The 27,457-nt window shown below is 39.3% G+C and overlaps 1 protein-coding gene across 6 annotated transcripts in view; it reads right to left on the reverse strand.

Moving 5' to 3' along the window:
- HEPH (hephaestin) overlaps positions 1-4,353 on the reverse strand; it is a 95,698-nt gene extending 91,345 nt beyond the window's left edge. For 5 of the 6 annotated variants that reach the window (XM_029241470.1, XM_029241475.1, XM_029241473.1 and 2 more), the window contains exon 1: positions 3,179-3,376. Coding sequence is in view for 4 of the 6 variants with exons in the window: in XM_029241475.1 (XP_029097308.1) it covers positions 3,179-3,208 (30 nt within the window). In the remaining 2 variants the exon portion in view is untranslated. Of the gene's footprint in view, positions 1-3,178; positions 3,377-4,224 lie in introns of those variants that run through there. The other variant, XM_029241471.1, reaches the window with a different exon arrangement.
- Between the last annotated feature and the right edge of the window lie 23,104 nt (positions 4,354-27,457).

Below are 27,457 nucleotides of genomic sequence, written 5' to 3' on the forward strand. Positions count from 1 at the left end.
GAAATACAGGTGCATTCACATGCACCAACATATAGTACCACATATGGATACACAAATAGCATGTCCTCAGCAAGGAGGGAGTGTCCTTGATTCAATGAGAATCTGAATGCAACATGCACCTCCTTCAAGCTTCCTTATCAAAGAGGTGTCAGCAAGGCTGTTGTGCCTTAAACTAACATAGAGAGAAAACTGTCCCAGGTAAGAGTTCTACAATTGAAGAAGCACATGGTTAACTTGGAAATATTCCCAGAAAAGACTGGTATAGAACTTCAGCAATAAATGAAAAATCATTCAAAGGGTGACTAATGACCAAAAGGACTAGATAATAGAACCTGGGAAAAAATGCAACTTAGCATTTGCCTAGCACTTTCCACTGTACAGTATGTTTTTCATATCTTCCATGTTATTTAATTCTCACATTCTTGTGAGATAAGGATTTTCTTCCCCATTTTGCATTGAGGACACAGGCTTTGGAATCAGATTGCCTAAACAAATCCTGGCTTCGCTTTTCCTAGCTCTGTGACTTGATAAACTGCTTCACTTCTCAAGCCATAGTGTCTTGATCTTTGAAATAGAATTTATATTATTTGCTACATCTCAGAGTAGTTGTGAGGATTAAATGAATTAAGATCTGTAAATGAATAGAACACAATTAAGTACTCAAGTGCAGAAGAGATCAAAAAGTATTCGTGGCTATGATTATTACAGACAAGGAAATAGCTTTAGAAATGAAAATTGCCAGATTCACAAAGCTTTAACATTTTATGGATAGCCATAACACATACACACTCATGAGTTCCTATATACAATAGCACATTGTAAGCATATAGGCACATGTATATGGCTGAGATTAATTTCTTTGGAAGGAAAATGATATATAAAAAGAACCAGAACTTTTGAGTCAGATAAACTTAGGTTTGAGTGCTGTTTTCAGCTGCGTTTGAAAGAAATAGCACCAAGGACTTAGTAGGTATCTAATAAGTATAAGTTTTCATTTCTTCTAGTCACTAACTTCCCTTTTTATTCCTAAAGCTGCATTTGTTGTTGCTACTTTTATTGTTGTTTTTTTAAACTTGGTTTATCATTATAAAACAGAAGAAAGGGAAAGCCCATAACATTCTTTTAGAATCACTTGGATATTTCATGGTAAAATTGAAAGTCTTTAGACTCTAGGAAAATAGATTCTAGTTATGAATTCATCATTTATTAGTTGTATGACATGGAAAAAGTCACCTAGTTTCTTGAGCCTTGATTTCCTCATCTCTTAAATGGAGATAATCTCTGCTTCAGACTCCCTATTAGTTTGCTATGAAAATAAAATGAGATGAAGGATTTGAAAGCCCTATATAAACTTTTCACTTGGACAGGGCTATTTTTTTTCAGCTGAGCCCACAGGAGAATGTCTTATAGAAAGGCCAGACTGAGGAGGAAAAATAAAAGGGAAAGGTAAAAGGAGAAATGAAATAAAGTGAGCAAGAATCCTGGAGGAAAGTGAAAAAAGAGGGCAAAAGGAAGAGGTGCTCAAAGGAGGAGAGAGAAAAAGAGAGAGAGAGAGAGAGAGAGAGAGAAGGGATTTCTGGGATACTTCTAATTAGACATAGTTTAGTCAGTGTACACTGAGACTAGTCAAAACTTCCTTTCCTGGCATCCCAATGTTACCTGGGCCTGGTCTCCATCATCCATGATAGTTTGCATCGCTGTTTTCCCTAGAATTTGTAAGTTGATCCTTTAATGAGACAATGCTCTTCACTCTGAGTTTGAATAGACTGGTCTGGACACTCTCATCCTAGACAAAGTATCACTCAGCTGGACACAGAAATGCTGAGCTATCCTTGAGGTTTCATCTCCAATTTCAGAAGTCTTACTAATAGAACCCTCCATCAAGATTGACCTTTTGGTCCTCCACTTTCTTAATGCTGTGTGGTTTTTTATTTACCTTGTGACTCAAAATAGGGGATTTTCTCACCTTCAGAGGGTATGGGACTTTACTGGAAGGGAAAATGGGGAGAGTGTTTAAAGTCTCAAAAGAGTAGTACAAGTACAATTTATATTATTTTTTAATCATTATCACTGTATCTTAGTATGTCAGAGGTGGGAAAATGGAGGCCCACAGAGGAAGAGACTCACCTGAAATCCTGAGAGCTAGTACTAGAACCTAAGATCCTCTAGCCTGGCAATCATGTCCAGTATATTATCACCATACTGTTCCTGGGACAATATGATTTCACTACATATTTGCATTTGTATTAAGGAAGTTTCTTTATTTCCTCACACCCCAGTTGTGGTATAATAGAAAGTATACTGATTTGAAACTAGAAAAGCTGGATTCAAATTCTCTTTCTTGCCTGTAATAGCTATGTGACCTTTCAACAAGTCACTTTCACCTATTTGAGCCTCAGTTTTCTCATCCAATTGGGGGTAATATTTATTTCACAAGATTGTTTTGAGGCTCAAACAAAATAATGGATATATGAGCCCCTAGCAAAGGGCTTAGAATACAGTAGATGCTCAGTAAAAAATGGAATGTATTTTAGATACATACATCCATAAAGACCTTTAGAAACTATACTTTTTCAATCCCTGATGTGACATATAGAAAACTGAGACCAGAGAGATGAAGGGGTTTGCTCAAAGTCAAGCAGCCAGTTACTGGCAAAGCCAGAATTTGAACCCATATTTTCTAAAATATTTCTTCTACTTAGGCACTAAATGTGAGAAGTAATTCAGATTTTAAGCTGATAGCTTAGTTCAGCTATAATTTACTGCCTTACTTTGTGCCAATCTGGATCTCAAAGTATGAAACTAAATGATCATTTTTAAGTGCTTGAGCTTCTCATTTATGTAGTCCTCAGACCCATTACTTCAATAAACTCCACAAACTGTGAGACAGAAAATGAGCACACTATTTCAACAGGAAAATTAACTACTCTCTACAACTCCAGGATCGTCTCTGAAACAGCTGAGCCAGTGTGGTCCTGGCCATTTTGGTGAGAGGAACAAAGAGAGCGTATTGTCCACTTTAACTTTCCTGCACACCAAGCCATGCTTCCTCCAACTTCTCAACCACTGACTTTCTCTTCTAGTGGCCCAGGATTCCCCTAAACCAAGCTGAATAAAGGTTTTCTTCAAAGAAAGGGAGGCAAGGTAGAGTTTGGAAAGAGAGGGGAAAAAATCTTACCTTTGCTGCAGAAAACACTTCCATATTCATGTCAGTGGCCTAGTGATGCTAAGCTGCAGACCCCAGCAGGAGTCTGCCAGCCCTGCTCAGTCTGTATCCTGGGTTACAGAGCCTTTCTCATAAATAAAGTCCGGGGCTCCAATTTGGCTGGTATTACTGGGAAGGGGTGAATGGAGGCTGGGACAGTTCTAGGTGACCTCTTTTCCAGAAACTAAACTGCTGGAATGTCTTGTTCTGGGCCTGGTTTGGTACAAAACCCGGGACGGTTCTTTGACCATATCCGGTGTTTTCCAAATCCCGGTTAGGATCTCCAGAGGAATTACAAGAGGGTGGGCTGCACTTCTCTTATTTCAGCTTGCTAGTTGGTATTTGCTGAGAGGGGGAAGGAAATGCACTGTCACTGTAGCCAGTCAAAGCTCACAGAAGGATTCCAACAGCCTCATTTAAGGAATTGGGCCCTCTGCAAGGGTTACAAGATGTGAAAAGAGCCCCCATCCCCATCAACATTTTCCCTTGTTGTGAAGTACAGTTATCAGCCCTCCTAATATTCTGAGGCCATGGTTGCTTGGTAATAGAGAAAAATAAAACTGGTAATAAAACAAAGAGCTTTCTACATGCCAGTCCCTATGTTAACCACTTTTCATGCATTCTCTCATTTAAGTTTCACAATTATTCTGTGAAATGAATATGCTAATTCTCCTTATTTTACAGCGGAAGAAAAGCAGGCTCCGAGAGAGAAAGTAACAGTTCAAAGTCAAACAATTAAGAAGTAAAAGGCGGGGTGGGGTGGGGTGGGGGATGGGGGGTGGGGGGGTGGAGGGGGTGAATTTTACTGGGTCTGTCTAGACTCTTAGCCACCACACGACCACACTGTGCTACTTCAGGGAGAATCACAGAGAGCCCTTTTGCAAAGAAGGAAGTGATTTCACAGTTATTGAGTGCCTGCAGTCCACCAGTCACTGCTAGATTTTTTAAAATGTACATTAACTCTGCCTCTGCCGTTTTTATCAGCTGCTAGGGTGAAACCCCAGGGCTGTATTACTCACATTTTCCATCGAGGAGACCGGATGTAGCTACAAGATAGCCTGGATTAACATAGGTCAACATCCTAAAAACTAAGAAGACCCAGAAGAATTGGAAATATTAAATTTAATAAAAAAGGAACTAATAAAAATAGCAAAACGGGGCCCAAAATTTCTGGGTGAAGCTGGAGTCTGGATTTGTTTAAAACCAGAGTCCATCTTTGTCCCTGTTAGAAAGAGACAGTAATGAAAAATCACTGGTCTGAGTCAAGTGACCTAGGTTCCAACCCCCGCTTGCTCTTGCAGTAATCAGATATGTGGCATTGGCTCAGGCCCTTCTCTTCTTTGGGCCTCAGTCTTTCCATTTGTACAATGAGGACCTTAAACTAGGTAAGGACCCTCTCAGCTCTATAAATTTACATATCTAGGATATCTAGAAGGCACATTCTTGATATTAAGAGTAGAAGAAAAAGAGGTTTTAAAGATGCAAAGTGTAAGAAAAGAATGAGTGCAGAGTAATTCGTGGAGAAAAGGTAGAGAACTCCATGCCTCTTTAGAAAGGACTGTGTCTACCCACCAGAGCCAGGTATAGGAAGGAGAAAGGTATGATGGCAGTTCCACCACCTAGTATCCTTACTTTGTGATGGGGTAATCTTGGCTAGGAGCAGATGTTGTTCCCCAGGCAGTCTCAACACATTTTTCTCTCCTGGATTTAAAGTGTCTGGAGCAGGGTCCAGGGAGGAGGAGTTTCAAAGACTGAGTCAGTGGGGCAAAGTCTGGGTCATAAACCAATGAAGGTGCTTAAAGGTGCCTAGACATTTAGGAGCTGCCCCCACAGACTGCACCCCAGGCTAACCCAAGTAGAAGCACCAATAGGGAGAAGGCAGGAAGCACATTTCTTCAGCTCCTTCAGAAGTTATCAGTGATCAAGGGAAGCTGGATCAGGCCACAGCAGCCCCTGGGACGATGTGTCTCTCCCCCAACTTAGCACAGATGTAGACCTTGAAGCTAGAGTGGGAATGTGGAGACCAAACCCATTAAGCTGGGATCCAAGTCCAGGCTTAAAGGCATTTATGACAGGGAGGGGTAGGGATAAGGCCTGTGTTCTGACTCACAAAAGACAACAATAAACAGGTCTTATGGACACACTTGAGTCAACACAGTGAAGACTGCAGGAGGCCAGCTAGGCTAGGTTTCTGAGCCTGTATTATTCATTCAGCAGTTCACTGAAAGGGCACAGAGTACCTACTTCTGCAAATCCTGGGCATATTTCTAGTGCCTTTCCTCAAGGATCACCTAAAAATGGTTTAAGTTGATACCTATAGACTAGGATGGTAAACTATTTCAGTCAAAGGCCAGTTAGTAAATATCTTATGTGCAGAACATACAGTCTCTGTCTGTCATAACTATTAAAATAAGCCATTGTAGCATGCAGGGTATATTTATATTCCAATAAAAGCTAATTTACAAAAACAAGCAGCAGACAAGATTTGGCCCATGAGTTGTAGTTTGAAAACAACTGTAATATAGACATTTACAATAAGACAACATTATTAAGAGTGTGGAAACTAGAATCAGACATCCTAGATTGAAATCCCAATTCTGACACTTCCTGATTCTGTGACCTTGGAAAAGTCATCTAATTCTTCTAAACTTCAGTTTTACATCTATAAAATAGGGATAATAGTACCTATTTTATAGGGCTGTTATAAGGACTGAAATAAAAGTTTACATGTGAACTATTTAACAGAGTGACTGGTACATGGTAAATGCTCAAAAATGAGTTATCATTTTAAAATGTTTAATAAAGAAATCTAAATTCTTCTGTCCTGATTCTTAGAAAATAAGATGTATTAATTCAGGGAGAAAAGGAAGAGTGTTTCAAGAATCCTAGTTTTAAGTTTTAGTTATGCTACAAAAGAAAACACAGTGATCTAGGATAAGTCACTTTGCCTTTATGGGACTCAGTTCCATCACCTGTAAAATGGAGAAGATAGTCTTGACTTGTCATTTTTCAAAATTATTTTTGGTGGCAAAACTATTTCCCCAAAGAGAATCTTATAGTAAACCTCCACTATCTATGAAAGTCTCATCTTTCCTGTGGAGCACTACAGGCAAGTTAGGAGGGAGAAAGGAAATGGGCAGGGATGAGGATACCCAGGGACCTACTCATTTGTATGCCTGCCCATGCAGACAATGTGATTAACCCTGGAGCACAAGTAAGGACCTTCATTAACACTAAAAGCATGTTTGAGTAGCACAAGACCAGAATGTGCTTAAGCATTCTTCAAGTCTTAAATTCTGTTACTAACCCATCCCTTCATTTTTTCATTTACTCAGTCAATATTTCCATGTTATCTGTGTATGGACAATCACAAGGGCATGGCCCTGGGATGTCTACAAAGATGAGAAGATCACAGGGAACTTCATGCTAGGGAAAGGCTATCCAGTGTGAGAAGCATGGGGTTTGGAGTCAAAAACACCAGGGTTTGTATCCTGGCTGGCTCCTTCTGAGTTGTGTGACATTGGGCAAGTCACTTAACCTTTCCGGCTCTCTGGTACCTCATCTGTAAAACTGGAACAATAACACTTCCATGACTGAAACACTGTGAGGATTAAATAAGCTGCAATTTGCATGAACCCTTGGAACAGTGCTCAATAACTTAGGGACTGTCAATAGATATTCCTTTTCTTCCCATCTTCCCCACAGTGAAACTTAGTGGCAGCATTAGTTGCCTTGTGAAAATAAAAAGCCCTGAGCAGTGCCCTGGCATAGCCAGTCTACCACTTTATCTCAGGACTCTGATGAACTTGCCCTTAGCAGTTTTTAAAAAGAGGGCCTCTGGGAAGAGACTGAGGGATGCATGGAGGAAAAGAGAAAGGGGTTTTCCCCTAGAGACCACACCTCTGAAGACACCATTCTCCCTTTTCATTACCCACCACCACTTCTCACCAGCAGGCTCTATCATGCTTTGAAAGGATTGATCTACACTGCTGTGATGTGTTTCCTTGGCTCCCTCAGGGGACACTGTCTGGTTCTTGAGCTGTGGTTCTTGAATTCGACTTGTTGCTTTCTTAAGTCTTCTAAGGCAGTGGGTCTCACACTTGGGCATGCACCAGAATCCCTTGGAGTGTTTGTTAAGAAACTGAATTTCTGCTTCAGTAAATCTGGGGTGAGGACCAATAATTTGCATTTCTAACAAGTTCCCAGGTGATTCTGTTGCTGTTCATCTGAAGACCACACTTTAAGAACCACTGCTCAGGGCTAAGGGACTCTGGCTCTGAAGCTCACCCCCCTGCCAGCTAACTTGCACTTGTAGACTGATTTCGACAGCTCTCAACAGCCTTGGTATTCAGGTATCCAATATTTGGCGCTAGGTCAAAAAGTATATTTCCTTTAGCTTTCTGGTACCTCATTCATCTGGAGTCTCTCTGAGTGTCCTTCCAACACCTATTTGCCCACTCCCTTTACCTCAGACCCTTCTTGCTTGCCCGAGTAAACTTCCCTTTCTCCTCCACACTCAGTTAATATGTCTTGTTTGCTGGCTGCCATCTTTGAACAGCTCTATAAATGGCCTCAGCTTCTCCTTCCATCTCTCCTCTATATTCTCATGTGGCTTCCTGATTGTGGGCTATGGGCACAGACAGTGAACCTGTGAATCTTGGCTCTGCCTCTCCCTGAAGTATGTGATCGTGGGAAAGATACCTGAGTTCCACAAGCCTCAGTTTGTCATCTGTAAAATCAGGCTGTGAAAATAAAATGTAAAAATGTCTATAAAAAGGCCTAGTGCAGCACCTGTCACATAGTAAGATATCAGTAAATTTTAGTCTCTTTTTCCTTACTTTCTCTACTTTTCTCACTCCAGCCTACCCCCACCTCTGCTACTAAGGAGCTGGCAACAAGTAAGAAGGATAAAACAATGAAGGAATATAAAGCCTTTAATTAGTATAAAATAACATAGTAAGTGAGAGAAGGGGGGCCTATACAAAGTGTTACAACAATTAAGAGAAGGAAGAAGTCATTTTTTTTTTTTTTGCGGTACACGGACCTCTCACTGTTGTGGCCTCTCCCGTTGCGGAGCACAGGCCCCGGACGCGCAGGCTCAGTGGCCATGGCTCATGGGCCCAGCCGCTCCGCGGCATGTGGGATCTTCCTGGACCGGGACACAAACCCGTGTCACCTACATCGGCAGGTGGACTCTCAACCACTGCGCCACCAGGGAAGCTCAGGAAGAAGTCACTTTCAATAGGTGTGTGTCAGGATAAGCTTCATAAATGACTGAATGATATCATTTTCCCTCCCACTCCCATTTCTCAAGCCAGAAATCTGAATGTCATCAAAGATTCCTGCCTTCTCCATCACTATCCACACCCATTTCATTGACAAATCTTAACATATTTATATTTTAAATATCTTTTGAATCCACCCACTTTTCTCCATCTCCACTGCCATAGCCGTGATCTGAGCCATGCTCATCTCTTAATTGGATCACTGTAATGACCTCCTTATTGTTCTTTTTGTCTTCATTCTTGCCTCCCAAAATCTGCTCTTCAAATAACAACCAAAGCTATTTTGTCCAAAACACAAATGTATATTTTCCCCTTACTTAAAATCCTCCAAAGTGCTTGCCTTATTGATTGAAGTTAGAGTAATACGGAGATTAACAGGGCTCTTGGGTAAGCAAACTGGTGAAATGTTCCTCGTGTGTGTGTGTGTGTGTGTGTGTGTGTGTGTGTGCACATATGGAAATATCTCCAAGATATATCATTAAGTAAAAGATAAGGTACAGAACAATGAGCGTTTTGTGTTTCCTTCATTCACACACACACATACTTCTATGTATATACTTATGTAGGAGAATAAGGAATTTTTCTTCTGGAAATCATCACAAAAATATTTTTAACAGTGGTTTTCCTTCAGGGAGAGTGACCTAGTTGGGGAGGAGCATGAATTTCATTTTTTACTTTGAACTGTTTGAATTTTCAAACCTCATACATTAATTGCTTTTTTAAAGATTATCTAGAAAGTGAATATATACTGACTTTTGTTTCTTTCTTTGTATTCCTGTGTATAAGAAAATTATAACTGTTATATTGAGAAAATTAATGACTTCTCATTTTCTCTAGGATAAAGGTCAAACTCTTTAGCATGGCTTATATGGCCCTTTGTGATTTAGCTCCTCCTACCTAATCTTTCTAGCTCACTGTTTGTCGTTCCTCACCTCATACTCTGTGTTCCACCCATACTGGAGTTCTATCAGTTTGTCCGTTTTCCAAGGTACTACATGCTTTCTCTTACCTCCAGACTTTATATGTTGTTCTATCTGGCTCAAACACTCTTCACTCTATTATTCTTACCACTCATCTTTTGGGTCTTAGTTTAGAATTCCCTTCCTCCAAGTGGTCTTCCCTGACTTCCTGTGTTTCTCAGTTAGGTGGTCCTTCCATGTGCTCCCAAAACACAATGTGTATTTAACCAGAGTTTATTGAAATTCCTTGTTTAACTGCCTGTCTTCACAGCTTATAATGGAAACCCTCTGAGTTCAGGGATCACATCTTTCTTGCTTCCCATTGTAGCCTCAGAGCCTAGCACAACACTTCATATAGACTTGGTGCTCAATAAACATTTGCTAGATGAATGAATGATGAACAAAGTAATCAATAAGACACTCTTTGGGCATGGTCAGCAAAATCTTAAGAGAAAACAGCTGCATTCATAACCTTCATTTGGGAAGATGACTTAGGTGGGACTTTTCCAGTTTTAAGGTTGGCTTAGTTGTACTTGATAGTTTCACTATTCAACCAACAAGTCTGTTACCAAAACGTCCTGTGTGTCTGTCACTGCCAGTCCCTATGCTTTTTTAATTGACCCATTGTAATGAGCCTGGCCCAGTTCCTCTAAGCACCTAACCCCCAAATCCACCTGGGGTACCTCGGGTTAGAAGAATAGTGAGCAAAAAAGGCCTCAGAAGGCATGGATGGTGTTTACTTCCATATTAGGTTGCTTCCCAGGGCTCTTAAAGGAGCTGCATTTACCTGTTTTATATTCTGGGTTAAGCAGCCATGTAGACCTTCATTCAAAGAAACTGTTCTTAGCAAAATAAATCAGAAAACTCCCAATACAACAATCTTTGCTTATGACTATACAAACTCTGTTTGGATGCCTCCAATAATTGAGAGCTCACGATCTCCCAAGACAACTCATTCAACTTCCCATTTATTTTCCTTATATTAAATAGCTAAATATTCGCCTTCCTCTACCTTCTGTTTATTGGTTCATTTTTCTACTGAATTTAGGACTCCTGAGCAAAAATTCTAGTCAATGTCATCTGACCCCTTTTTAACAGCAAAAAACTAGCTGTCTTGTGGACAATATTTCCTCTCTTGGGCATGTACAATGCAGTGCTGACTCCCAGGTCTCATCTTTTCTTTGTTCTCATGTCAATATTTTCTTCATTCCCAGAGAATTGTGGTAGGAAATGCCACATTCAGTAGACCTTCAAGATGGCGAAGTAGTAAGACATGGAGATCATCTTCCTCCTGACAAATATATCAGAAATACATCTACATGTGGAACAACTCCTACAGAACACATACTGAATGCTGGCAGAAAACCTCAGACTTCCAAAAAGGCAAAAAACTCCCCACATACCTGGGTAGGGAAGAAGAAAAAAGGAAAAACAGAGACATAAGAATAGGGATAGGACCTGCACCTCATGGAGGGAGCTGTGAAAGAGGAAAAGTTTCCACACACTAGGAAGCTCCTTCACTGGCAGAGATGGGGGTGGGGAATCTTCAGAGCCACAGAGGAGAGCACAAGAGCAGGGGTACATAGGGCAAAGCGGAGAGATTCCCGCACAGAGGATCTGTGCCGACCAGCACTCACCAGCCTGAGACGCTTGTCTCTCACCCGCCAGGGCGGGTGGGACTGGAAGCTGAGGCTCAGGCTTCAGAGGTCAGATCCCAAGGAAAGGACTGGGGTTGGCTGCATGAACACAGCCTGAAGGGGGCTAGTGTGCCACAGCTAGCCAGGAGGTTGTCCAGGAAAATGCCTGGAGGTTCCTAAGAGGCAAGAGACCATTGTTTTGAGGGTGTATGAAGAAAGGGGATTCAGAGAACCGCCTAAACGAGCTCCAGAGACTGGCTTGAGCTGCGGCTATCATTGAGGAACACAGAGACAGACATTAAATGTTAAGGCTGCTGCTGCAGCCACCAAGAAGCCTGTGTGTAAGCACAGGTCTCTATCCACACTTCCCTGTCCAGGAGCCTGTGCAGTCTGCCACTGCCAGGGTCCCGTGATGCAGGGACAATTTCCCTGGGAGAACACATGGCACGTTACAGGCTGTTGCAACATCTTTTTTTTTTTTTTTTTTAAAGAAGATGTTGGGGGTAGGAGTTTATTAATTAATTTATTTATTTTTGCTGTGTTGTGTCTTCGTTTCTGTGTGAGGGCTTTCTCTAGTTGTGGCAAGCAGGGGCCACTCTTCATCGCGGTGCATGGGCCTCTCACTATCGCGGCCTCTCTTGTTGCGGAGCACAGGCTCCAGACGTGCAGGCTCAGTAGTTGTGGCTCACAAGCCTAGTTGCTCCGCGGCATGTGGGATCCTCCCAGACCAGGGCTCGAACCCGTGTCCCCTGCATTAGCAGGCAGATTCTCAACCACTGCGCCACCAGGGAAGCCGGTTGCAACATCTCGATGGGCTCTGCCGCCTCAGGCTCGCCCTGCCTTCTGTACCTCTCCTTTCCCCCGTCCTGAGTGAGCCAGAGCCCCCTAATCAGCTGCTACTTTAACACTGTCCTGTCTGAGCAAAGGACAGATGCTCTCAGGCAACCTACATGCAGAGGTGGGGCTAAATCCAAAGCTGAACCACAGGAGCTGTGCAAACAAAACAGAGAAAGGGAAATATCTCCCAGCAGCCTCTGGAGCAGTGGATTAAATCTCCACAGTCAACTTGATGTATCCTGCATCTCTGGAAAACCTGGAAAGAAAACGAATCACCCCAAAAATGATTCGGTCAATTTTGGGAGCTACTGTAGGCTTAGGGTTTGCTTTCTGCCTCTAATTTTTGTCTGGTTTTAGTTTATCTTAGTTTAGTATTTAGAGTTCATTGTCATTGGTAGATTTGTTTATTGATTTCATTGCTCTCTTCCTTTTTTTTTTACACATAGATATGCATATATATTTTTCCTTTTTCTCTTTTTGTGTGTATGTGTATGCTTCTTTGTGTGAGTTTGTCTGTATAGCATTGCTTTTACCATTTGTCCTAGGGTTCCCTCCGTCCGTTCTTTTTGTTTGTTTTGTTGGTTTTAGTATAGGTTTTAGTGCTTGTTATCATTGGTGGATTTGTTTTTTGGTTTCGTTGCTCTCTTCTTTCTTTCTTTTTTTATTACTTTTAATTTATTTATGTTTTAATATTTTTTTAATTTTTTATTTCAATAGTTTTATTTTATTTTTCTTCTTCCTTTCTTTCTTTTTTTCTCCCTTTTCTTCTGAGCCATGTGGCTGACAGGGTCCTGGTGCTCCAGCTGTGTGTCAGGCCTGTGCCTCTGAAGAGGGAGAGTGAAGTTCAGGAAATTGGTCCACCAGAGAAATCCCAGCTCCAAGTAATATCAAACGGCAAAAGCTCTCACAGAGATCTACATCTCAATGCTAGGACAAAGCTCCATTCAACAACCATCAAGCTACACTGCTGGAAACCCTATGCCAAACAACTAGCAAGACAGGAATGCAAACACACCCATTAGCAGAGAGGCTGCCTAAAATCATTATAAGGTCACAGACACCCCAAAACACACACCAGACATGGACCTGCCCACCAGAAAGACAAGATCCAGCCTCATCCTCCAGAAAGCAGGCACCAGTGCCCGCCACCAGGAAGGCTAGACAACCCACTGAACCAACTATAGCCACTGGGAGCAGACACCAAAAATAATTGGAACTACGAACCTGCAGACTGAAAAATGGAGAACCCAAACACAGTAACTTAAGCAAAACGAGAAAACAGACAAACACACAGCAGATTAAGGAGAAAGGCTAAAACTCACCAGACCAAACAAATGAAGAGGAAATAGGCAGTCTACCTGAAAAAAAATTCATAATAACGATAGTAAAGATGATCCAAACTCTTGGAAATAGAATGGAGAAAATACAAAAAGGTTCAACAAGGACCTAGAAGAAATAAGAGCAAACAAAAAATGATGAAGAATACAATAAATGAAATTGAAAATTCTCTAGAAGGAATCAATAGCAGAATAACTGAGGTAGAAGAACGGATAAGTAACCTGGAAGATAAAATAGAGGAAATAACTACTGCAGAGCAGAATAAAGAAAAAAAGAATGAAAAGAATTGAGGACAGTATCAGAGACTTCTAGGACAAAATTAAACAAACCAATATTCGAATTATAGAGGTCCCAAAAGAAGAAGAGAAAAGAAAGGGTCTGAGAAAATATTTGAAGATTATAGATGAAAACTTCCTTAATATGGGCAAGACAATAGTCAGTCAAGTCCAGGAAGCACAGAGAGTCCCATACAAGATAGAAACAAGGAGAAACAAACCAAGACACATATTAATCAAACTATCAAACATTAAATACAAAGAAAAAAATTTAAAAGCAGCAAGGGGAAAGCAAGAAATAGCATACGAAGGAATCCCCACAAAGTTAACAGCTGATCTTTCAGCAGAAATTCTGAAAGCCAGAAGGGAGTGGCAGGACATATTTAAAGTGATGAAAAGGAAAACCCTACAAGATTACTCTAACCAGTAAGGATCTCATTCAGATTCATCAGAGAAATTAAAACCTATACAGACAAGGAAAAGCAAAGAGAATTCAGCACCACCAAACAAACTTTACAACAAAAGCTAAAGGAACTTCTCTAGGCAGGAAACAGAAGAGAAGGAAAAGACCTACAATAACAAACCCAAAACAACTAAGAACGGTAATAGGAAAATACATATTGATAATTACCTTAAATGTAAATGGATTAACTGCTCCATCCAAAAGACATAGACTGGCTGAATGGATACAACAACTAAACCCGTATATATATGCAGCTTACAATAGACCCACATCAGACCTAGAGACACATACAGACTGAAAGTCAGGGGATGGAAAAAGATATTCCATGCAAATGGAAGTCAAAAGAAAGCTGGAATGGCAATTCTCATACCAGACAAAATAGACTTCAAAATAAAGACTATTAAAAGAGACAAAGAAGGACACTACATAATGATCAAGGGATCAAACCAAGAAGAAGATAGAACAATTGTAAATATTTATACACCCAACATAGGACCACCACAATACAAAGGCAAATGATAACAGCCATAAAAGGGGAACTCGATAGTAACACAATCATAGTAGGGAACTTTAACACCTCACTTTAACCAAAGGGCAGATCATCCAAAATGAAAATAAATAAGGAAACACAAGCTTTATATGATACACTTAACAAGATAGACAATTGATATTTATAGGACATTCCATCCAAAAAAAGCAGAATAAAATTTCTTCTCAAGTGCTCACGGAACATTCTCCAGGATAGGTCATATCGTGGGTCACAAATCAGGCCTTGGTAAATTTAAGAAAATTGAAATCATATCAAGTATCTTTTCTGACCACAACACTACGAGAGTAGATATCAATTACAGGAAAATATCTATAAAAATTAAAAATACATGGAGGCTAAAATATACACTGCTAAATAACCAACAGATCACTGAAGAAATCAAAGAGGAAATCAAATCATTGTGTAAACACAATGACCCAAAACATATGGGATGCAACAAAAGCAGTTCAAAAAAGGAAGTTTATAGCAATACAATCCTACCTCAATAAACAAGAAACATCTCAAATAAAAAACTTAACCTTGTAACTAAAGCAGTTAGAGAAAGAACAAAAAGAAAGCAAAAGTTAACAGAAGGAAAGAAATCATAATGATCAGAGCAGAAATAAATGAAAATGAAATTAAGGAAGCAATAGCAAAGAGCAATAAAACTAAAAGTTGGTTACTTGAGAAGAAAAACAAAATTGATAAACCATTAGCCAGACTCATCAAGAAAAAAAGGGAGAGGACTCAAATCAATAGAATTCGAAATGAAAAAGGAGAAGTAACAACTGACACTGAAGAAATACAAAGGATCATGAGAGATTACTAAAAGCAATTATATGCCAATAAAATTGACAACCTGGAAGAAATGGACAAATTCTTAGAAATGCACAACCTTCCGAGACTGAACCAGGAAGAAAGATAAAATATAAACAGACAAATCACAAGCACTGAAATGGAGACTGTGATTAAAAATCTTCCAACAAACAAAAGCCCAGGACCAAATGGCTTCACAGGCAAATTCTGTCAAACATTTAGAGAAGAGCTAACACCAATCCTACTCAAACTCCTACAAAATATAACAGAGAGAGTAACACTTGCAAACACATTCTACAATGTCACCATCACCCTGATACCAAAACCAGGCAACGATATCACAAAAAAAGAAAACTACAGGCCAGTATCACTGATGAACATAGATGCAAAATTCCACAACAAAATACTATCAAACAGAATCCAACAGCACTGTAAAAGGATCATACAACATGGTCAAGTGGGGTTTATCCCAGGAATGCAAGGATTCTTCAATATATGCAAATCAATCAATGTGATACACCATATTAACAAACTGAAGGATAAAATCCATATGATCATCTCAATAGATGTAGAAAAAGCCTTCAACAAAATTTAACACCCATTTATGATAAAAACCGTACAGAAAGTAGGCATAGGGGGAACAGACCTCATCATGATAAAGGTCGTATATAACTAACCCACAGCCAATATCGTTTTCAAAGGTGAAAAACTGAAACCATTTCCACTAAGATAAGGAGCAAGACAAGGTTGCCCACTCTCACCACTCTTATTCAACATAAGTTTTGGAATTTTTAGCCACAGCAGTCAGAGAAGAAAAAGAAATAAACGGAATCCAAATCCGAAAAGAAGAAATAAAGCTGTCACTGTTTACTGATGACATGATACTATACACAGAGAATCCTAAAGATGCTACCAGAAAACTACTAGAGCTAGTCACTGAATTTGGTAAAGTAGCAGGATACAAAATTAATGCACCGAAATCTCTGGCATTCCTATACACTGGTGATGAAAAATCTGAAAGAGAAATTAAGGAAACACTCCCATTTACCACTGCATCAAAAAGAATAAAATACCTAGGAATAAACCTACCTAAGGAGACAAAAGATCTGTATGCTGAAAACTATAAGAAACTGATGAAAGAAATGAAAGATGATACAAATAGATGGAGAGATATACCATGTTCTTGGATTGGAAGAATCAACATTGTGAAAATAACTATACTACACAAAGCAACCTACAGATTCAATGCAAACCTTATCAAAGTACCAATGGCGTTTTTCACAGAACTAGAACAAAATATTTCACAATTTGTATGGAAATGGAAAAGACTCCTATTAGCAATCTTGACAAAGAAAAATGGCGTTGGAGGAATCAGGCTCCCTGAGTTCAACTATACAACAAAGCTACAGTAATCAAGAAAGTATGGTATTGGCACAAAAGCAGAACTATAGACCAATGGAACAGCATAGAAAACCCAGGGATAAACCCAGGCACATATGGTCACATTATCTTTGATAAAGGAGGCAAAATATACAATGGAGAAAAGACAGACTCTTCAATATGTGGTGCTGGGAAAACTGGACAGCTACTGTAATAGAATGAAATTAGAACACTCCTTTACACCATACAGAAAAATAAACTCAAAATTGATTAAAGAACTAAATGTAAGTCCAGACACTATAAAACGCTTAGAGGAAAACATAGGCAGAACACTCTATGACATAAATCACAGCAAGATCCTTTTTGATCCACCTCCTAGAGAAATGGAAATAAAAACATAAACAAATGGGACCTAATGAAATCTAAAAGCTTTTGCACAGCAAAGGAGATGATAAACAAGGCAAAAAGAAAACCCTCAGAATGGAAGAAAATATTTGCAAGTGAAGCAACTGACAAAGGATTAATCTCTAAAATTTACAAGTAGCTCATGCAGCTCAATAGCAAAAAACAAACAACCCAATCAAAAAATGGGCAGAAGACCTAAATAGACATTTCTCCAAAGAAGGCATACAGATAGCCAGGAAACACATGAAAGGATGCTCAACAGCACTAATCATCAGAGAATTGCAAATCAAAACTACAGTGAGGTATCACCTCACACCAGTCAGAATGGCCATCATTAAAATATCTACAAACAATAAACGCTGGAGAGGGTACGGAGAAAATGGATCCCTCTTGTACTGTTGGTGGGACTGTAAATTGGTACAGCCTCTATAGAGAACAGTATGGAGGTTTCTTCAAAACTAAAAATAGAACTACTATACGACCCAGCAATCCCACTCCTGGGATATATCTGAGAAAACCATAATTCAAAAAGAGTCATGTACCACAATGTTCATTGCAGCTCTCTTTACAATATCCAGGACATGGAAGCAACCTAAGTGTCCATCGGCAAATGAATGGATAAAGAAGATGTGGTACATATATACAATCTAATATTACTCAGCCATAAAAAAGATGAAATTGAATTATTTTTAGTGAGGTTGTTGGACCTAGCATCTGTCACACAGATTGAAGTAAGTCAGAAGATAAAAACAAATACCGTATCCTAATACATATATATCAATCTAAAATAAGGTTTTGAAGAACTTAGCTGCAGGACAAGAATAAAGACCCAGACTTAGAAATTGGACTTGAGGATATGGGGAGGGGGAATGATAAGCTGGGACGAAGAGAGTGGCATCGACATATATATACTACCAAATTTAAAATAGATAGCTAGTCGTAAGCAGCTGCAAAGCACAGGGAGATCAGCTCGGTGCTTTTTGACCACCTAGAAGGGTGGGATAGGGAGGGTGGCAGGGAGATGCCAGAGGGAGGAGATATTGGGATATATATATATTTATGGCTGATTCACTTCGTTAAAAATCCAAAACTAACACACCATTGTAGAGCAATTATACTCCAATAAAACTGTTAAAAAAATATATATATATATAGTAACTTCTGAATGTATTGATTTTAGCAGTATTGCATTAATAATTAATTTCCAATATTTTTTTCTTTTAATTATTATTTATTCTAATTTGAAATACAAAAAAAGAAAAGAAAATGCCACATTGGTGGCTGGCTTAACCACTGACTAGAGGAAGCAGTCATCTCCATGATATCATTTAAGGGACTCAAAAGCACTTGCACTGCCTCTAAACATGACATCTTTGTTCCGAGTAATTGGACCTAGTAGTGAGAAATATATTCTAGTACTCTCTATGCCACAATCTTATGTGTTACCTGGGGTGGCCTATTTTCCTTCTTTGGTCTTAGTCTTGTCACTTGTACAAGGAGAGCCTTGTATTAGCTGGTCTTTGAGGTCCCTTTCAGTTCTCACATCCTATATTTCCACGATTCAGTCTTTTGAATTAGAGCCCACCAGCATCCAGAAAGCTTATGCAGATGTCTGAATACTATTTATACGCCCTCTGTGTTTGCCTGAGTAAGTTTATGGGAAGTTCACCATTTGGGGAAATGAATCATGTACAGTTTCAAACCCTGAATCTTTATTCACATTCATAAAATGCAGACATTCTCACAATCCAGCATCTCTTCCAGGAAATGTGAACACAATCTAATCTCAGGATATAACCCAGGTTATAGTAGATGGGTCCCTTCTCAGCCTTATTTTCCAAAACATTTGATCTATTCCTTTGTCTACCTGTTACTATTTTGCAGTGTATTAGGGAGTGAGGTAGGCAAAATAATGCCTCTCCCAAAGATGTTCATATCTTAATCCCCAGAACCTATGAATATGTTACATGAACAAGAGGAATTAAGGTTGCAGATGGAATTATGGTTGCTTATCAGCTGACAACCCACCTGCAACTGAATCTTTTAATTTCACTTTAATTCTCTGCCACTTCCTTATTGTGAAATATAGGCAAGTTTCTTAAACCTCATTGTGCCTCAGTTCTCTCATCTATAAGATGGAGATAGTAATACCTCACAAGATTGTTTTGACGAATACCTCACAAGATTGTTTTGACGGTTACATAAATAAATACATGGTAAGTATATAAATAGCTCCTAGCACATACAAGATACGCAATAAATATTAGTATTACTCGTGAAATCTTCATAAATTTTACTAATAGCTTTGACTGCTATGTTTTAGTCAAAGGAATCCATAATTTCTGCTTCTCTGATTCACTTAAATTTTATAAGAACTATAAGGAGACTTTTCTTTCTGAGGCAGTGTTTAGATATAAAAATAGTGTGAGGCAAAAAATTATAGATGCCAAAAGGAAATATCAGTTTATAAACAGAGCTTAATTTTGGAGTGTAAACATGTTCCATCTCTCCCCCCCACACCTTACTTGAAATGTTCTTCCTTTCACTAATCCAAATCCTTCCTGTCCTTGAAGGATGAGTTTAAATCCCATCTTCTCCAGAAATTCTTCTCTGACTCTAGTCTTCATGAATTGTTTTCACTTCTTATGTTCTAGAGCAGTTTTAGTTGGTACCAAGTAACGTTTTTAGTTCAATAATGTCTCATATCACGTTTTAGTAACTCAGTGTAGGAATTTTGTCTTATAAAGAGGGCAAGATATCTATCATCTCCCTAATCACCAGGACTGATTCACATGACTCACATGGTTACCTTTTCTTCTTTAGTACACTCTTGGTGATGAAAGGAGTGCAATGGGCATTGCAGACACATAGTAGTCTGACTGCCAATCCCAATGTGAAGGAAAATGTGTGAGCATTGTTTAAAAGCGGGTTTACTGGGTTCATTATTTGGATCTCTTAGAGTCAGGCATACTGTTCTGCACATAATATCTGTTGGATGGATGCACAAAGGAATACAATGCTGGCACATACTAACAAAGTACAAAGTAGATTCACCAAAATCTAATGAGCTAATGAATACTTAGATTAAAATTGTTATTCTGGCAAAAAGTATGGTTTTGGGGAAGGCAAATACTTTCCTTCAATATTTTTAAAAACAAAAACATTTTTTAATTGGGGTATAGTTTTACAATGTTGTGTTAGTTTCTACCATACAGTGAAGTGGAATTCCCTGTGCTATAGAGGAGGCTCTATGAGTTATCTGTTTTATACATATTAGTGTGTATATGTTAATCCCAATCTCCCAATTCATCTCACCCTGCCTATCAACGCTTGGTGTCCATACGTTTGTTCTCTACATCTGTGTCTCTATTTCTTCCTTGCAAACCAGCTCATCTGTACCATTTTTCTAGATTCCACAAATATGCCTTAATGTACAATATTTGTTTTTCTCTTTCTGACTTACTTCACTCTGTATGACAGTCTCTAGGTCCATCCAGGTCTCTACAAATGACCCAGTTTTGTTCCTTTATATGGCTGAGGAATATTCCATTGTATAAAGTACCACATCTTTATTCGTCTGTTGATGGACATTTAGGTTGCTTCCATGACCTGGCTATTGTAAATAGTGCGGCAATGAACATTGGAGTGCATGTGTCTTTTTGAATTATGGTTTCTCTGGGTACATTCCCAGTAGTGGGATTGCTGGGTCATATGATAGTTCTATTTTTAGTTTTATAAGGAAGCTCCATACTGTTCTCCATAGTGGCTGTATCAATTTACATTGCCAATAGTGCAAGAAGGTTCCCTGTTCTCAACACCCTCTCGAGAATTTATTGTTTGTAGATTTTCTGATGATGCCCATTCTAACTGTGTGAGGTGATACCTCACTGTAGTTTTGATTTGCATTTACCCAATAATTAGTGATGTTGAGAATCTTTTCATGTGCTGCTTGGATATCTGTATTTTTTCTTTGCAGAAATGCCTATTTAGGTCTTCCACCCATTTTTGCATTGGGCTGTTTGTTTTTTTGATATTGAGCTGCATGAGCAGTTTGTATAATTTGGAGATTAATGCTTTGTCCATTGATACACTTGCAAATATTTTCTCCCATTCTGAGGGTTGTCTTTTCGTCTTGTTTATGTTTTCCTTTCCCAGGCAGAAGCTTTATAAGTTTCATTAGGTCCCATTTATTTTGTTTTTATTCCCATTACACTAGTAGGTGCATCAAAAAGATCTTGTTGTGATTTATGTCCATGAGTGTTCTTCCTATGTTTTCCTCTAAGAGTTTTATAGTGTCCTCTGGTCTTACATTTAGGTCTTTAATCCATTTTGAGTTTATTTTTGTGTATGGTGTTAGGGAGTGTCCTAATTTTATTCTTTTACATGTAGCTGTCTAATTTTCCCAGAACCACTTACTGAAGAGACTCTGTTTTTTCCATTGTATATCCTTGCCTAGTTTGTCATAGATTAGTTGACCATAGGTGCTTAGGTTTATCTCTGGGCTTTCTATCCTGTTCCATTGACCTGTATTTCTGTTTTTGTGCCAGTACCACACTGTCTTGATTACTGTAGCTTTGTAGTATACTCTGAAGACAGGGAGCCTGATTCCTCCAGCTCCATTTGTCTTTCTCAAGATTACTTTAGCTATTCGGGGTCTTTTGTGTTTCCATACAAATTGTGAAATTATTTTGTTCTAATTCTGTGAAAAATGCCATTGGCAATTTGATAGGGATTGTATTTAATCTGTAGATTGCTTTGGGTAGCACAGTCATTTTCATAATATTGATTTTTCCAATCCAAGAACATGGTATATCTCTATATCCATTTGTGTCGTCTTTGATTTCTTTCATCACTGTCTTATAGTTTTCTTCATACAGGTCTTTTGTCTCCTTAGATAGGTTTATTCCTAGGTATTTTATTCTTTTTGTTGCAATGGTGCATGGGATGGTTTCCTTAATTTCTTTTTCTGATCTTTTGCTGTTAGTGTATAGGAATGCAAGAGATTTCTGTGCATTAATTTTGTATCTTGCAACTTTACCAAATTCACTGATTAGCTCTAGTAGTTTTCTGGTGGCATCCTTAGGATTTTGTATATATAGTATCATGTCATCTGCAAATAGTGATAGTTTTACTTCTTCTTTTCCAGTTTGTATTCCTTTTATTTCTTTTTCTTCTCTGATTGCTGTGGCTAGGACTTCCAAAACTATGTTGAATGATAGTGGCAAGTTCCTGATCTTACAGGAAATGTTTTCAGTTTTTCACCATTGAGAATGATGTTTGCTGTGGATTTGTCATATATGGCTTTTATTATGTTGAGGAAGGTTCCCTCTATGCCAACTTTCTGGAGTGTTTTTATCATAAATCAGTGTTGAATTTTGTCAAAATCTTTTTCTGCATCTATTGAGATTATCATATGGTTTTTATTCTTCAATTTTTTAATATGGTGTATCACACTGATTGATTTGCATATATTAAAGAATCCTTGAATCCCTGGGATAAATCTCAGTTGATCATCGTGTACAATCCTTTTAATGTGTTGTTGGATTCTGTTTGCTAGTATTTTGTTGAGGATGTTTGCATGTATATTCATCAGTGATTTTGGTCTGTAATTTTCTTTTTTTGTAATATTTTTGTTTGGTTTTGGTATCAGGGTGATGGTGGCCTTCTAGAATGAGTTTGGGAGTGTTCCTTCCTCTACAATTTTTTAGAAGAGTTTGAGGAAGATGGGTGTTAGCTTTTCTCTTAATATGTAATAGAATTCACATGTGAAGCCATCTGGTCCTGGGCTTTATATGTTGGAAAATATTTAATCACAATTTCAATTTCATTACTTGTGATTTGTCTGTTCATATTTTCTATTTCTTCCTGGTTCAGCCTTGGAAAGTTATACCTTTCTAAGAATTTGTCCATTTCTTTGAGGTTGTCCATTTTATTGGCATGGAGCTGCTTGTAGTAGTCTCCTATCATGTTTTGTATTTCTGTGGTGTCCATTGTAACTTTTCCTTTTCCATTTCTAGTTTTATTGATTTAAGTCCTCTCCCTCATTTTCTTGATGAATCTGGTTAAAAATTATCAATTTTATTTACCTTCTCAGAGAACCAGCTTTTAGTTTTATTGATCTTTGCTATTGTTTTCTTTGTTTCTACTTCATTTATTTCTGGTCTGATTCTTACGATTTCTTTCATTCTATTAACTTAGGGTTTTCTTTGTTCTTCTTTCTCTTGTTTATTTAGGTGTAAGCTTTGACTGTTTATTTGAGATTTTACTTGTTTCTTGAGGTAGGATATTATTGCTATAAACTTCCCTCTCAGAATTGCTTTTGCTACATCCCATAGGTTTTGGGTTCTTGTGTTTTTGTTGCCATTTGTCTCTAGGTATTTTTTGATTTCCTCTTTGATTTCTTCAGTGTCTTTGGTTATTTAGTATCGTATTTTTTAGCCCCTCTGTGTTTGTGTTTTTACAGTTCTCTTTTCCTGTAATTGATTTGTAATCTCATAGCATTGTGCTTGGAAAAGAGGTTTGATATGGTTTCAAGTTTCTTAAATTTACTGAGGCTTGAATTGTGACCAAAGATATGATCTATCCTGCAGAGTGTTCTGTTTGTACTTGAGAAGAAAGTGTAGTCTGCTTGTTTCAGTTGGAATGTCCTATAAATATTGGTTAAATCTATCTGGTCTATTGTGTCATTTAAAGCAGCCGTCCCCAACATTTTTGGCACCAGGGACCAGTTTCATGGAAGACAATTTTTCCACGGATGCAGGGGGGATGATTCATCCGGTAATGCAAGTGATGGGGAGTGATGAGGAATGGTAGATGAAGCTTTCCTCGCTCTCCCACTGCTCACCTCCTGATGTGTGGCCTGGTTCCTAACAGGCCAGGGACTGGTACTGGTCCACAGCCTGGGTGTTGGGGACCCCTGATTTGAAGCTTGTATTTCCTTACTAATTTTCTGTCCATTGGTTTAAGTGAGGTGTTGAAGTCCCCCCACTATTATTTTGTTACTGTTGATTTCCACTTTTACAGTTGTTAGCAATTGCCTTATGTACTGTGTTGTTCTTATGTTTTGGGTGCATACATATTTATAATTATTATATCTTCTTCTCAGATTTAACACTTGATCATTTTGTAGTGTCATTCCTTATCTCGGGTAACAATCTTTATTTTAAAGTCTATTTTGTCTAATATGTGTATTTCTACTCCAGGTTTCTTTTGATTTCCATTTGCATGAAATATATTTTTCCAACCCCCCACTTTCAGTCTTTATGTGTCCCTAGGTCTGAAATTGGTCTCTTGTAGACAACGTATATATGGATCTTGTTTTTGTATGCATTCAGCAAGTCTGTCTGTTTTAGTTGGCACATTTAATCCATTCACATTTAAGGTAATTATCAATATGAATATTCCTATTACCATTTTCTTAATTGTTTGGATTTGTTTTTGTAGGTCCTTTTCTTCTCCTGTGTTTCCCAGTTACAGAAGTTCCTTTAGCATTTGTTGTAGAGCTATTATGGTGCTGCTGAATTCTGTTAACTTTTTCTTGTCCATAAAGCTTTTGATATTTCTGTTCAATGTGATCCTTGTGGGCAGAGTAATCTTGGTTGTAAGTTTTTCCCTTTCATCACTTTAAATATATCCTGCCACTCCCTTCTGGCCTCCAGAATTTCTGCTGAAAAATAATCTGATATCCTTACAGGGATTCCCTTGTGTGTTAATTGTTGCTTTTCTCTTGATGCTTTTTAATATTTTTTATTTGTATTTAATTTTTGTTAGTTTGATTAATTTTATCTCAACATGTTTCTCCTTGGGTTTATCCTGTGTGGGACTCTCTGGGCTTCCTGGACTTGATTAGCTATTTCCTTTCCCATGTTAGGGAAGTTTTCGACTATTGTGTCTCCAAATACTTTCTCAGACCCTTTCTCTTTCTCTTCTTCTTCTGGCACCCCAATAATTCGAATGTTGGTGTATTTAATGTTGTCCCAGTAATCTCTGAGACTGTCCTCAAATCTTTTCATTCTTGTTTCTTTATTCTGATCCACAGCAGTTATTTCTACCATTCTATCTTCTGACTCACTTATCCGTTCTTCTGCCTCAGTTATTCTGGTATTTATTCCTTCTAGAGTATTTTTAATTTCACTTATTGTGTTGTTCATCGCTGTTTGCCCTTTAATTTTTCTAAGTCCTTGTTAAACGTTTCTTGTATTCTCTGTCCTCTATTTATGAGTTTTTAGATCATTTTTACTATCATTACTCTGAATTCTTTTTCAGGTAGACTTCCTATTTTCTCTTCATTTGTTTGGTCTTGTGGATTTTCACCTTGCTCCTTCACCTGCTGCATACTTCTCTGCTTTCTCATTTTGTTTGACTTACTGCCTTTGGATTCCCCTTTCCACAGACTGCAGTATCATAGTTCTTCTTACTTCTGGTGTCTGTCCCCAGTGGGTGAGGTTGGTACAGTAGCTTGTGTAGACTTCTTTGTGGGTAGACTGCTACCTGTGTTCTGGTGGTTGGAGCTGGATCTTGTCCCTCTGATGGGGAGGGTCACATCTGGTGGTGTGTTTTGGGGTTTCTGTGAGATTACTATGACTTTAGGCAGCCTGTCTGCTAAGGTGTGGGGTTGTGTCCATTTCTTGTTAGTTGTTTGACATGAGGCGTCCAGCACTGGAGCTTGCAGGACGTTGGGTGGAGTCATGTCGTAGTGTTGAGATGGAGACTTCTGGGAGAACTCTCACCGATTAATATTCCATGGGATCAAGAGTTCTCAGGTGGTCCAATGTCCTAGATTTAGCTCTCCCACCTCAGAGGCTTAGGCTCAATCCCTGGCTGGAACACCAGGACCCCAGAAGCCACATGGCATGGAAGAAAAGGAAAAAAAAAAGAAAGCAAACAGACAAACAAATACCTGAGAAAAATGGTAAAAGCAAAACTGAACAGACAAAAACAGGAAAAGAAACACACACACACTCACAAAAGGAAGACAAAAAAGAGAGCAAGCAAACCAATAAACAAACCCAAAAATGAAAACAAAGACTAAAAACTAAACTGACAAAACCAAAATATCAAAAATGGATCAAACACAGAAAGCAAACTAAAATAAGGCAAAGAGAGTTGAGGAAGATGGTGGAAGAGTAAAACATGGAGATCCCCTACTTCCACACATATACATCAGAAATACATCTACACGTGGAACTGCTCTGATAGAACACCCACTGAACACTGGAAGAAGATCTCAGACCTCCAAAAAGGCAAGAAACTCCCCAAGTACCTGGGTAGGGCAAAGAAAAAAGAAAAAAACAGAGACAAAAGAATAGGGACGAGACCTGCACCAGTGGGGGGAAGCTGTGAAGGAGAAAAGGTTTCAACACACTAGGAAGCCACTTCATGGGCAAAGACTGTACGTGGCAGCGGGGGGAAGCTTTGGAGCCACGGAGGAGAGCACATCAACAGGGAGGTGGAGAGAAAAGTGGAGAGATTCCCGCACGGAGTATCGGTGCCGACCAGCACTCACCAGCCCGAGAGGCTTCTCTGCTTACCCACTGGGGAGGGTGGGGGCTGGGAGCTGAGGCTCGGGCTTCACTCGGATCGCAGGGAGAGGACTGGGGTTGGCGGCGAGAACACAGCCTGAAGAGGTTAGTGCACCACGGCTAGCTGGGAGGGAATCCTGGGAAAAGTCTGGACCTGGCAAAGAGGCAAGAGACTTTTTCTTCCCTCTTTGTTTCCTGGTGCATGAGGAGAGGGGATTAAGAGCGCTTCTTAAAGGGGTTCCAGAGACAGGTGCGAGCCACAGTTAAGAGTGCGGATCCCAGAGATGGGCATGAGACGTTAAGGCTGCTGCTGCTGCTACCAAGAAGCCTGTGTGCAAGCACAGGTCACTATCCACACCTTCCCTTCTGGGAGCCTGTGCAGCCCGCCACTGCCAGGGTCCTGGGATCCAGGGACATCTTCCCCAGGAGAATGCATGGCATCCCTCAGGCTGCTGCAATGTCACGCCGGCCTCTGCTGCCGCAGCCTAGCCCCACATTCGTACCCCTCCCTGCCCCCGGCCTGAGAGAACCAGAGCCCACGATTCAGGTGCTCATTTAACACTGTCCTGTCTGAGCGAAGAAGAGATGCCGTCAGGCATGCTACAGGCAGAGGCGGGGCTAAATCCAAAGCTGAATCCTGGGAGAAGTGTGAACAAAGAAGAGAAAGGGAAATATCTCTCAGCAGCCTCAGGAGCAGAGGATTAAATCTCCACAATCAACTTGATGTACCCTGCATCTGAGGAAAACCTGAATAGACAACGAATCATCCGAAATTGAGGAGGTGAACTTTGGGAGCAAGATATATTA

This window comes from Monodon monoceros, unplaced genomic scaffold (assembly GCF_005190385.1).
Source record: "Monodon monoceros isolate NGI ecotype Baffin Bay Population unplaced genomic scaffold, NGI_Narwhal_1 Super_Scaffold_22, whole genome shotgun sequence".
Lineage (NCBI taxonomy): Eukaryota > Metazoa > Chordata > Mammalia > Artiodactyla > Monodontidae > Monodon > Monodon monoceros.